Genomic DNA, 13,256 nt, shown 5'->3' with positions numbered 1-13,256 from the left:
GTGGAGCTTTGAAAGCTTTGAGCTATTTTGTGCATTTCAGTAAGAAATAAATATACTGTTCTTTTGTGGATTTTGGATTTTGTCATATTTTGTTGGATAACCAACATCTGAATATGTATGCAAAGTATGATCAATATTTTTCCCCACGGGGGGGGGGGGGGGGGAACCTACCCTGTTGAGGATACCATCTTTTGCCCTTTTTTTCAAGGGCACATCTTAATTTTCAGAGTATGCTGTGACCAAACTTAATTTATCTCAATATAAGCAAACTATTTGTACTGCCACAAAAAGAAGGGTAGGCAAATATGTTGACGAATGACCAGCTCTACACAAGGGAACCAAAACAAATAGATGATCAACTAAGCCAAATTTACTCAGCAGCCTGCCCACTTCATGTGAATGATCAAAATCAAACAAATGTGACTCAACAATGAATTGATGAATGAATGCTGAAATTCTGTAAATTAATATTCTGAATGTTAAAACGCCTTTGATGTTGCGCAGTGCGTGAGGCAAGACATCAACGTTTGGCACCAGATTTTCCACCTTCGTGACTGTAGTCAGCAGCTTGTGAGCTGGAGAAACACCTCTCCCTTTCTCAATGAGCAAAGAGACACTGGAGTTTATTGCAAACAGCATTCTCAGAAATGGCGCCCTCTGGGTTGGAATGGGGACGCAATTGGAACGCCCGGCAGCAAAGGCGGCATTCCACTGTGCAGTAAAATGGGGTTCTTTGCCCCATCCCATTCCATGCGCACCACGCACGTGCACATTTTAGAACGCAGGGCCAGTGCGATAAACTCCACTGTAAACTTCTCTCAGAGGAGGCTTTTATTCTTAGAAGTTTCACTGTGTACAACAATATATACATCGACACCACCCACCATCCACACTAGTAACAACCCTCTCTGAGGTCAGATGCTCGTCACTAAGCAAAGGCTCCGTGAGGCTACTAGGCTTTGCCTCTCCCTCTGGTGCCATAAGGATCCAGCCACCCTCCTGAGTGGCTTTTCAGACTGGCAGCATCCTACAGTACTTTACAGCACTTCTTGACTATCTTTTTGATGCCACCTCCTGTTTAAATGCCTAATCATTATGGCTCACAGTAACCCTTTAATGCCTGGTTACTATTAAAAGTCACATTGTACATTTTCCTTGGCACTCTATATCCCAACACTGAATGCTATACTTTTGGTAGGCTTCTAGAAGCATGCAGAGTCTGATGCATATTATCAGTTCATAATATGGATGAGCCTTTCGGTTTTATTCTTTAAAAAACATACATGTATTGAGTAGTTACTTTGTTAAAGTTAGAAAAATGTTACTACAGTCATCCCCCCCCCCTTTCTCACGAACTTGAGATCATTGCTCTTGATTACTCACGGAAGGGTAACCTCCATTATTCTCAATGCGGCACGCTCTGTGGCATGTGCCTTGCATGTGCTCATGGGCACGCGCCTCATTCTAGCCTATGGGGCTTGAATATCTGTGAGTCTCCATTTCGGGGGGGGGACAGAATGGATCCCCCGCAAAATGGAGGGCCAACAGTAGTTTCCACCGTCTTAAAAACCATGAAACATAGGTGGTGACTACAACAAATATGACAGCAGAGGAAGCATATGCTAATATAAATCCTGTGTCAGACTTGTTTGAGCAAAAGCTAGGGACAACATAACTAAAGGAATAACTGGGGGGAGATACATATTAAAGTCCTCCATATATTGTTATGCCCTAACCAGACAGTTAGGGATTTCATGAATTTCATGAATTTATAGAATGAAAGAAAAAGCAAAGGTCTGATTGCTAGTTTGCATACTATTCAATAAAACAAACACAATATGCAAGAACATAGTCCTTCATGTTTCCATCATTGTCTTCTTAGAAATACTTACAGTTTATCAAAATTATGTTCTTCTTTCCAGTAACTGAACTATTTGGTTCATTTTAGAATCTTCATGGCTTAGTTAAGAGTTCTGGCATCTTCTAAGACTGGCATCTTCTATCATGAAGCACACTAGTTCCTCCTACAATACTGGCATTCCTACTACAATACTGACAGGTTGGGAAAAGGAAACCTGACAATATCCCCCAGTTCCCCTAAAGTGAACACTAACCTCTTTCAACTTCTCAAGTTCATTCTGCAGAGCCTGCTTAGCGATCTCTGCTTCTATCAGCTGTTGTCGTAACTTGTCATTTTCATCTTCTGTGGTAGTACGTTTTTCTTCCACATTTTCCAACTCATTGTGAAGTCTCACTGAAACATCCTTTGCCACCTAAATGGAACAATATTTTGAATGTTTAGAAAAACAATACAGGAACACAGTTAGCTGCTTTATACTGAGTCAAACCATTCTCTATCTAGCCCTGCATTCTCAACTCTTGCCTAGTTAGAGCAAAATGTTGTTCCATAGCCTGGACACAACTACAGAGAAGGCTCTCTCCCAAGTACTCACCAAACGTGCCTGTGAAGGTGGTGGAATAAAGAGAAACTCTCACAGATCTTAAAGCTTGCACTAGCATGTATAAGGAGACGCCGGCCCTGTACAGACTGGCGAAAAGCGCCGGCCTGTGGGTGGAGCCACGGTGCAGCATCTGCACACTGGATGCCATGACCCCACCGCCAGGGTACCATTTTGGTGCATGCCAGTCCATGCAGCATGCGCCATGATAGCACACCACTGGCGCTGCATCCAAATGGCACACAGTGGCGGCTATGGTGCTCCTTCGAGGGCACAAAAATGAGCCAGTTTTTCTGGCTTCTTTTTGTGCTCTATGGAGGCTGGATCGGTGCTGCGGCATGCGTTTGCCATGGCACTGATCTGGCGCAGCTGCATGCTGCCCCAAAGAGGTGGTCTGTATAGCCCCACAGTCTTTCAGATATTCTGGACCCAAGCCATATACGTAGGGCATTTTAAAGGTCAAAACCAGCACTTTGCATTCTGCCTGAAATGAACCAGTAGTTAGTGGAGCTGTTTCAGCAGGGGAGTCACAGGGATATACAGCAATTGTATTACTGAAAAAGCTTGTATTTCTTTTTTTTAAATTCAAAAGCCAATTTCCTGGCAAGATAAAATTCCAACCAACAAATGGACCTAAACTGGCAAGACCTATGGTTCATTGTTGTTTTTTCCAGTAGAATCATCTCTTTCACATTAAGATTATAGTTGGGACTATAATTAGTTGATTAACCAAATGACTTTCAGGTGAGAGTGGGTGGCACTAACATAAATTTTTCAATGTTCCAAATTTTTGGAGTGCTCACCATCCTGTTGTTGCAACTTACTTTTACTTTTCTTAATGTGCGTTATATATGTGCTAGCAGCAGAAGCAAGAAACTGATAGCTAGAATGCAGTGCTGCTGGCCCTGTTCATTCACATTTCCTCACAACAACTGACATCCTGTTAGTAGCATCCCACTTACACCTGTGTATGTCTTTTTAATGGTGGTTGTTATTCTCTTCCAACTTTTGTTACAACCAAAGTGTTCCCAACTTACTGTTTAGCCACTGCATCCACTGCCCTCCATCAGCCATCTCCAGGGGACATCAGCATATCTCAGCAGATGAAGATAATGACGCTGCAACTGGCTACAGGAACCTAGCCAGATACACCTTTGATTTCCTCCCACAAACACTACTCTCCACCAGCTACGAAACAGGTGTGTACAGAGAATGCAGTAGCTCAACAGTGAGTAAAGGGGGTGTTGAATGGATGCTTGTAGTATGGTACCATATGCAATTTTAGGCTGCATCAATAAAAGTATAATGTCTAGATCAAGAGAAGTAATTGTGCCATTGTATTCTGCTCTGGTCAGGCCCCACCTGGAATATTGTGTCCAGTTCTGGGCACCACAATTCAAAAAGGACATTGAGAAACTGGAGCGTGTCCAAAGGAGGGCAACTAAAATGGTGAAAGGTCTGGAAACCTTGCCCTATGAGGAGCGACTCAGAGAGCTGGGGATGTTTAGCCTGGAGAAGAGAAGGTTAAGAGGTGATATGATAGTGATAGCTCTGTTTAAATATGTGAAAGGATGTCATACTGAGGAGGGAGCAAGCTTGTTTTCTGCTGCTCCAGAGAACAGGACCTGGAACAATGGATGCAAGCTCCAGGAAAAGAGATTCCACCTCAACATTAGGAAGAACTTCCTGACAGTAAGGGCTGTTTGACAGTGGAACACACTCCCTCGGAGTGTAGTGGAGTCTCCTTCCTTGGAGGTCTTTAAACAGAGGCTGGATGGCCATCTGTTGGGGATGCTTTGATTTGGATTTCCTGCATGGCAGGGGGTTGGACTGGATGGCTCTTGCGGTCTCTTCCAACTCTATGATTCTATGATTCTATGTAAAAATATGATACAGTGGACCAAACAAACCCTGGGGTTTGGTTCCAAGATCCCCTGTGGATAACAAAATCCATGGATGCTCAAGTCCCATTAAATACAATGACATAGCAAAATGGTGTCCCTTATAAAAAATGGAAAATCAAGGTTTGATATTTGAAATTTATACTTTTTTTGAACATTTTCAAACCACGGATGCTTGAATCCGTGTATAAAAAATCAGTGTATAAGAAGGGCCGACTATATTATGCTGTACCATACATGATCTCAGCCAATTTTTCCCATGTCTCCAACAGGGGATACAAGACAAAGTCACTCTACTATCAGACATTTAACAATTGAAATGACAGATGCCTGTAAACATTTTGCTCATTCTAGTACATATCTGCCCCATAGTAAAAGGTGTGAAGCTATTTCTGCTGCCTGGGAAGGGAAACGGAAGCAAAATGAGCAGAGGAGAGGTGAGTCAAAAGCAATGACCTCTACCCAAGAAAGAGTAAAATGAGTGGAGGTGAAGCCAGTCCCTATCTGGCAAGTGGGCTTTGCCACATCTGCTGCTCTGGAAGGAGGCTTTGTCTTTCCCACCCTCACTTCCAGGGGAAGATGCTTCTGAATCATTGTTCCTGGGGCCTGTCGCCTGCAAAAATAGTCAATGGTATTTCCAACCAAGGCATTAGCTGTAAATACTTCAGCAAATCAATTATAGCTCCTCATTTTTATTGGTTGGGATAAATTTACATAAGTTTTGAAAAGGACACACAAACAGAAGTGTTAAGTATCTTGCTAATGGTAAACTAAGTTCATGTAGCTGTGGTATAACCATTTTTAAAAAATTAAAACAGGCTCTGTTCTAAAATTGGAGACCTATAAATCCAATTATACATCATATTTGCATCCAGGAAGCCTTTTATTAGCATTGTCCAACAAGTCTAACAGTTTAAATAATTTCTTACTATATTTGCAGCAGCATCAGATTCAGAGTTTTTCAGAATTAAGCTCCACGTTTAATAATGTATACATAAGAAGTTAGGCTGGAGTTACCACAACTCAAAGGTAAAAAAGCATTGCCAGGAAGCAAGCTAGAAACCTATTATTTACCAGAAAAGAGCAAATGTGAGTGACTCACTGGGTCTTACAGGAAATGTAATTATCTATCAACTGCTGATAATCGTGAAAAATTTTTTAACCACATGATACCAACCTTGCAGTATCTTTCATAACACACATTCAGACACAAGCAAACAGTAGGTGCTGGTGGCTGTCAGTGGGCAGTGAACTGGTGTCAGGTTTTAGTCTCATGTGTAAAGGTGTTATCCAAGGTGACCCTAAGGTGAACCTATCACAGGGTTTTCTGGGGCTGAAAATGTATGACTCACCCATGGTCACCCAGTGGGTTCACATCACTAAGGAAATCAAATCCTGGTTACCAGGGTCATAATCCAATGCTCAGATCACTGCACTATGCTGGTGTAGCTTTACTTTTTCACATCTCTTAACTAGGAAAGACTGGGAGATGGACAACAAAGGCCAGCCAATAGACATAGCCTTCTTATCTTCTAGATAAGGCCTGGGCCCAACCTACTTAAGGGATCGCCTCCTTCCGTACAATCCGCCCCATACCCTCAGATCCTCTGGGAGGAATTTGTTACAGTCTACAAAGACCAGATTGACGGCAACCTCCCAGAGGACTTTTTCCACAATCGCTCCCACTTTATGGAATGACCTGCCGGATAAGATCCGTCAAATTGCCAACCTAGAGAGCTTCAAGAAAGCTATCAAGACGGATCTCTTCTGGCAGGCCTTTCCGGAATAGAACCCGGCCATGTAACGCTCCCCCCACAGACATATATAAGCAAAGACTCTGCCCACCATTATTTTATTATCATATTATTGTTTTTAAATTTTATTGTTTGTAATGTTAATGGTTAGAACTGTTTAATCCTTTTTAAGGGGGAGGATTTGTATATATTGTATTTTTTAAAGGTTGTACGCCACTTTGATTGTGGTAACAAAAAGCGGGATATAAATTAAAGTTTTATTTTATTTATTTATTTATTTATTTAGATAAAGGGCTGTTATAAAACCTTTAATAGTTTTATGCAGAGCATAAAGAAAAAAAACTGTCAAAACAAAAGGTTTTAAAGTACCAGTGAATTTGATGCCCAGTGATTTGGAAGTGCTAAATGAGGGGTGAAAAACCTTTGGTTTCCCACCTATTTGCAAACTCTGACCCTGTAGTACCTTGAGGTCCTGCTCCAGGCTACGCAGAAGCTCTCCATCAATTTCCCCCGTCTCTGCATAACGAAGCCTCTTGCGCTCTGCTTTGCGAAGACGATACTGAAGGATCCTGCAGTTTTTGTTGGCCCTCTCCAATTCATGGCGCATTTCCTGTAGCTGGCAGGCATCTTCTTCAAAGAAGCTGTCTCTCATCTCATCCATCTCTGTCCTTAGCTCATCTATCTCATTCTGGCATCCAGCGAGAAGGAGGAGCAGAAATGCACCAGATCAACATTAATTCAAATAAATTTAAGAAAAGGAAAGTGGAACACATAGCAGACACATCAGCAGCCTTAAACAGCAACCATCCCACCTAATCTCTCTCACATGCTAACGTGCATATCAACAAGCATCCTGGGAAACAAGGAGATACATTACAGTTAGACTGTATAGACACTAAAAGGAATTACCCGGCTTCACCACTATTTACATGCATTACAACACACAAGGTTCTTATGAGGATTTAAGAGTGTGTTGGAGTGGAGTCCTCCCCACACCTTCATCATCATCATGTTATAGTCAAATGAATTATGGTCTGCAACTCCTCACTATTTTACTACCCACTGCAAAGTACAGCAGTATTTTTAAATAGATATAGAACACTATCTTGCTGTGAGACATATTGTACAGGGATTCCCAGTGATTGGGCAGCATATAAATAAATCCTATTATTATTAAAATGTTACGATCTGGGGTGAAACAGCAATTGTGTCTATGAAAAATTTGGAAAGTTACTTTTAAGGAGTAACCCACTGCCATTACTCCATGCAGCTTAACTCACTGCATTTCTTGTTTTGTACTTGTTACGTTCTTTTACTTTTTAAAAAACAAAAGAATTTTAAGATTATTAAGAGAATGCCAATAAAATGGTCAAAATATCTCTCAAAATGCCCTTGAAGAGAAACTTTTGGAAGTACCTGGAAAACACTATTTCACGTCAATAAAATAACTTCACTGCTACAATGCTTTTGAAATGTGACTATTGTTACACTCTTGTTGCTTCCCTTCCTTGCATAACTAGTTACAGGGAACTATGTTGCTGGAAACCCATCACCTCCAAAGTCTGAGCATCCCTTTTAATGGTCTAGAACAGGACTATCAAAAACACATGTGTTCATGCAGCAAGACAGAACTGTTTTATATGCTGGAGCAGGGAGGCCCTGGCGTTTCTTAATACCTCCAATGAATGCATGATCTGTAGCATCTCAAAAGGGAAGCATCTATTTAGGATGGGAGAAGACTGGACAAAGGATTGATCATTTGGCAAACCATGCCCAACACAGAAGCACAACAGTGGGCCCTTAGTATCCCCTGGGGGTTGGTTCCAGGATCATCTGTGGATACAAAACCTGTGAATCCTCAAGCCCCATTATATAAAACGACATAGTAAAATGATGTCTCTTTCACAAAATGGCAAAATTGAGGTTTGCTCTTTGGAGTTAATATGTTTTTAAAAATATGTTCAAGCTGTGGATCGTTGAATTTGTGGATAAAGACTCTGTGGATATGGAGGGCCAGCTGTACTTAGAGGGGGGGACTCTAATGCAGCCAGCCCTCCATCTCCACAGTTTTTTGCATCCATGGATTCAACCACCAACGACTTGAGAATATTTTTTAAAATAGATAAAATAGATAAATTCAAAAGCAAACCGTGATTTTGCCATTTGATATGAAGGACACCATTTTACTATACCACTCTATTTAATGGGACTTGAGCATCCACAGATTTTGGGATCCATGGGGAATCCTGGAACCAAACCCCAGGGGATACTAAAGGCCCACTGTCAGGCTTCTGTGTTATGAATGGTCACTCCTTTGTCCAGTCTTCTCCCATCCCTAAATACATGTTTTTCTTTCAGATGCTACAGATCATGCATTTGTTGGAGGCTGAGGAAATGCCGAGGAAATGCCATATGCCCTGTTCTGGCATATGAAGCAGTTCTCATTTGCTGCGTTTTTGATAGTGCTGTATCTTTCCGGCAGCTGTGACCAGTTGCTTTGTCAGATTTCTCTGGACAACCCCAATATAGGGGAGGCCCTCTTGACATCATAGGATTACATCTGTCTAGAAGACGCCATGGCAAAACAACAGCAACACACACCGACACACACAGAGACAACCACAGCATCCCTCCCTTCTAGTGCTGTTGGCAGAGTCCAATCCCTGCCAAGGCCTAGGAGTCCTGCACATCCTGAAACCAGTGCAAGGGACAGATGTACTGTCTTAGGGTCTGTTTTCTCAGAAGGTCCTCAGAGAGGACCAAGAAGAATGGATGGTGCCCACATATTTGGGGGTCTGGATCCTGGGTGCCCCCTTCCCCCTGGACTCACCTTGAGGGCCTCGTTCTCCTCCCAGAGTTTCTCCAACTCTTCCTGCAGCTCCTCCTGCTGCTGCTGCTGCCTTGGGCTCAGGGCCTTGCTCTTCTCCTCCTTCTCCTCCCCGGGGTTCTCTGCAGTGGGGCCCATTGCTGAGGAGGGGCTGGAGGGGACCGCTGCCTTGCTGTCCCTTGCTCCTTCTCCGCCATCGCTGCCTTGGCCTTGGCTTTGCATCTGGGCCGCCGCCGCTGCAGCCAAGCCCTTCCGGAGGTGGAACTGGAGGAGCTCACTCTGGAGGCATCCCTCCTTCCAGAAGCCTTTGCTGGGGATGGCGCCCAGAGAGGACCCAGCCTCTGATCCTGCTGCTGCTGCTGCTGCTGCCTTGGAAGGGGGCCTCCCAGCTGCTTTCCCCCGGTTCCCTCCCTTGGAGCCTCCTCCTCCTCCTTCTCTTTCTCCTTCTCCTTCAGGGGCGGGATCCTCGTCTCTGGGCGGCGCTTCTGGCTTCTCCAGGCCGGGAGGTGGGTTCGAATGCTGCGCTTCAGCACCATCCCCGCCCTGGACAGCGCCCGGCGGCCACGAGGGCGGCTTCTCGCCTCCGCCTGCTCCTCCGCCTGCTCCTCCTTTGGCTCGAGGGTTTTTAGGGGCTTGCGTGGGGGTCTGCTTTGTTGCTTTGGAGCGGGAGGGCTGCCTGGCCTGAGCAGCAGCAGCAAGAGGAGGAGGCTGAGGCTCCTTGGGCCTCGCCGGGGAAGAGGCTCGAGTCTGAGAAGGCTGAGGCTTGGTCCTGCCGGTGCTGCCCTCCGGGAGCAAGCGAGGGGCCGCCCCGCTCGGCGTCTGGCTCATGGCTGGCTGGAGAGCTCCGTCTGGCTGGTGGTCATCGTCCTCCAGGCAGGGCTCCTGCTGCTGCAGCAAGAGAAGAGAAGAGGCGCGTGCAGCACAAAGGCAAAGGCAAAGGCGCGAGGACAAAATGTGCGCCGCCGAACGTTCGAAAGGGGCGGGGCTTCCCAGGCAGCTCTCCACGTGGGACTCAGAGAGAGAGAGAGAGAATGGCAAAATGGAGGGCCCTCCAGAATGGAGCACAGGAAAGCTCAAAATCCTCTAGAGAGGAGTGTAGGCATCAGGCTCTCTAGGCAAATGGCAGGACAAGGACCCAGTCAAAGCTATCTATCTATCATCTATCTATCTATCTATCTATCTATCTATCTATCTCCCTATCTATCACCCCTGCTATTACTTTATTTATTTATTATACCACTTTCTATGCTTCTTTTTTGCCACTTTCTATGCTTCTTTTTTAGCCAGGCTCAGAATGGAGACTTCTTCAGGAAATATGGTGGAGGGCGTCACCCGAGCAAAGCTCACAAAACATACATAGAAATGGAAAGCCATGCTTTTTTTAGACAGGCTTCCAAATGGAGGGCCTGCAAGAGGGATGGAGGGCAGGGTCAAATCAAAGCTATAAACACATATGAATATAAATTCATGCTGCATGGAGGGCCTTCAAGAAAAACAGAGGACAGGACCAAATAAAAGCTAAAACAAAAAACCAGAAATATAAACAGTAAATCAAAGCTAATATAAATTCATGCTTCCGAGCCAGGCTTTCGAATGGAGGGCCTTCAAGAAACATGGAGGACATGACCAAATAAAACCTAAAAAACCCCACTCATTCTTGATGTAAATTCTTAGGCTCAAAATGGAGGGCCTTCAAGAGAAATGGAGGTTATATCCAAAGAAAAGCTAAAAACACACATGTAATTGTAAATTCATGCTTTTTAGACTCAGAATGGAGGGCCTCCAAGAGGAATGGGGGACGTGACCAAATCAAAGCTCAAAACACACAGAAATGGAAATCTGGCTCAAAATGCAGGGCCTTCAGTAGCAATAGCAACAACATGCATACTTCTATACTGCTCCACAGTTAACTCAGCACTCTCTAAGTGGTTTACAGTCTGTAAGCCAATGGCCCCCAACAAGCTGGGTACTCAGAAGGGTTTCTCAACCAGGATGACCAAGACGTCCTCCATCTTCAAGAGAGATGGAGAGGAGGATCAAATCAAAGATAAAAACACTCATATATTAATATAAATTCATGCTTCTTGGGTAGACTCAAAATGGAGGGCCTTCAAGAAAAATGGTAGTCATATCCAAATAAAAGCTTAAAAACACTCATGTAAATGTAAATTCACACTTTCTTGGAGGGCCTTCAAGAAAAATGGAGGTCATGACCAAATCGAAGCTCAAAACACTAACATAAAATGTAAAGTCATGCTTCTTAGTCGTGCTCCAAATGGAAGGCATTTTGGAATTCCTCCTGGACAGAAGAGGGATGACATGTAGGACATGTCCTGGAAAAGGAGGACCTCAGGTCACCCTGAATAGACTGAAGTCTAGGAAAGCTCATGCTCCCAGCTTCTTTTGCAATTAGTCTCAAAGGGGCTACAAGATCCCTTGGCATACTGATAAGGAATTTTTCACACGATTCATACCTCACTACATTATTACATGCTATTATTCCCAGGGTGATCAGATATCCTCACTGTAAATGAGGACAAGGCATTGCAAAATGTAGGACACGACCAAATAAAAGCCAAAGACACTCATATAAATGTAAATTCATGCTCCTTAGTCCTGCTCAAAATGGAGGACATTTTGAAATTCCTCTTGAACAGAAGGTTGAAATGGATGCTGTAGACCAGAGTTCACTTTCCAGCTCAGCCATGAAAACCTCTGGGTGACCTGGAGCAAGTCACACTCTCTCAGCTTGAAGAGGATGGCTGAAGAAACTTGCCAGGAGAACACTTTCATTAGGTTGCCTTAGGGTCGCTGTAAGAGTTAGGAAATACTTGAAGGCCCACAAGACACACAGCTTCCTGACAGCCTGAGTTGAAGTGAACCACTTCCACAAGGAGTTCTTCTCAAAAGGGTTCCTCAACCAGGGTGACCAGACGTCCTCCTTTCCTGGGTCATGGCCTACATTTCAACCTTTTATCCCGGAGGATTTCCAAAATGTTCTACATTTTGAGTGTGACTAAGAAGCAAGAATTTATATTGATATTTATATAATAGTGTTTTTAGCTTTTATTTGGTAATGCCCTACCTTTTACAGTGCATTGTCCTCCTTTGTGGTTAGGACATCTTGCCACCTTCTTCTCAACCCACTCCCTCCCAAGCGAGTGATCTCTGGGTAAGCTAGGGCCAAATTCATCCCACTGCTTAGAATGGAGACCTTCCATGTTCATCCCACCCAGCTCTCTGTTGTGCACATCATGACACTTTTTACACCTGTTCCTCCCTCACTCTGCACCTGCAAGCTGCAATTGGAGGCTCTGTCCCCAGGAGAACAACTGTGATAAGGCCTATTTTGCACCTCTGGCACTCCCTAGGGCCCAAAGGAACTGCCAAAGTAAGAACACAGAAGCATCTGGAAGTCTATATTCACCTTTGGGGGGCAGGTGTTAAAAAAGGTTAAATGGTTTGTAACCAGCCCACAACCAATTTAAAAGGTGAATTGCTGGTTGTGGGGATTGGAGCATCCGCACTGCACAATTATAACAATTTCTTACTGGTGTAATTGCTGTGCTTTCACCCTATGGAATCTTGGGTTTTGTAGTTTGGTGAAGTGCTTAGAATTCTGTGCTGGAGAGCTTGGATGAACTCCCAAGGTGCCCTGAGAAGAAAAGGATTGAGAATCAAACCAGGGTATCTAGGGGGGTGTAGTTCATGAGAGTTCATCAGAGGTACCTTAACAGAGAATTCTAGGTACCTTATCGAACCACAGATCCCATACAGCCACAAGAGTTAAAGTGACACCATTCTACTGGAAAAGGTTCTATATGGAGAGTCTGGATAGTTTAATGGCCACAAAACCAACCTTGGAGGCCACATGTGGCTCCAGGGCTATATTCTGTTCTTCCATAAGCTACCTGATTATTCTTACCATACATACACGCTCCAAAGCAGGGGAGGAAGGGGTCCTCTTTCCTGGTCTTTCCACACACCAGAGATGTTTTCTGCGATTGATGTAAACTACAGGAAAAGATTTCACATTAGGAGGAACTTTCTGAGCATAAGAGCTGTTTGACAGTGGAACACACTCCCTCAGAGTGTAGCGGAGTCTCCTTCTTTGGAGGTTTTTAAAATAGGGGCTGGATGACCATCTGTTGGGGGGTGCTTTGATTGTGAATTCCTGCATGGCAGGATGCCCTTGTGGTCTCTTCCAACTCTATGATTCTATGAAATAAATACATTACCCACATTACACTTAATTTATTGTAAACTGTTTTCTTCTACATAATAAAAACAAGGATGGAACATTTTAAAACGAAAT

The 13,256-nt window shown here is 43.9% G+C and overlaps 1 protein-coding gene across 2 annotated transcripts in view; it reads right to left on the bottom strand.

Moving 5' to 3' along the window:
* The window catches only part of MTCL3 (MTCL family member 3), a 29,658-nt gene extending 16,709 nt beyond the window's left edge, over positions 1-12,949 (bottom strand). For both annotated transcript variants that reach the window (XM_089530414.1, XM_089530415.1), the window contains exons 1-4: positions 12,867-12,949; positions 8,945-9,829; positions 6,578-6,802; positions 2,115-2,273 (exon numbers count right to left, since the gene is read on the bottom strand). In XM_089530414.1, coding sequence (XP_089386540.1) covers positions 2,115-2,273; positions 6,578-6,802; positions 8,945-9,829; positions 12,867-12,869 — 1,272 coding nt within the window. In that variant the 5' untranslated portion in view covers positions 12,870-12,949. The remainder of the gene's footprint in view (positions 1-2,114; positions 2,274-6,577; positions 6,803-8,944; positions 9,830-12,866) is intronic.
* Between the last annotated feature and the right edge of the window lie 307 nt (positions 12,950-13,256).

This window comes from Sceloporus occidentalis, unplaced genomic scaffold (genome assembly GCF_023333645.1).
Source record: "Sceloporus occidentalis isolate IW3139 unplaced genomic scaffold, rSceOcc1.0.p SCAF_6, whole genome shotgun sequence".
Taxonomy (NCBI): domain Eukaryota; kingdom Metazoa; phylum Chordata; class Lepidosauria; order Squamata; family Phrynosomatidae; genus Sceloporus; species Sceloporus occidentalis.
Note: the sequence above shows the minus strand (reverse complement) of the source record. Positions and strands in the feature narration are given on the sequence as shown.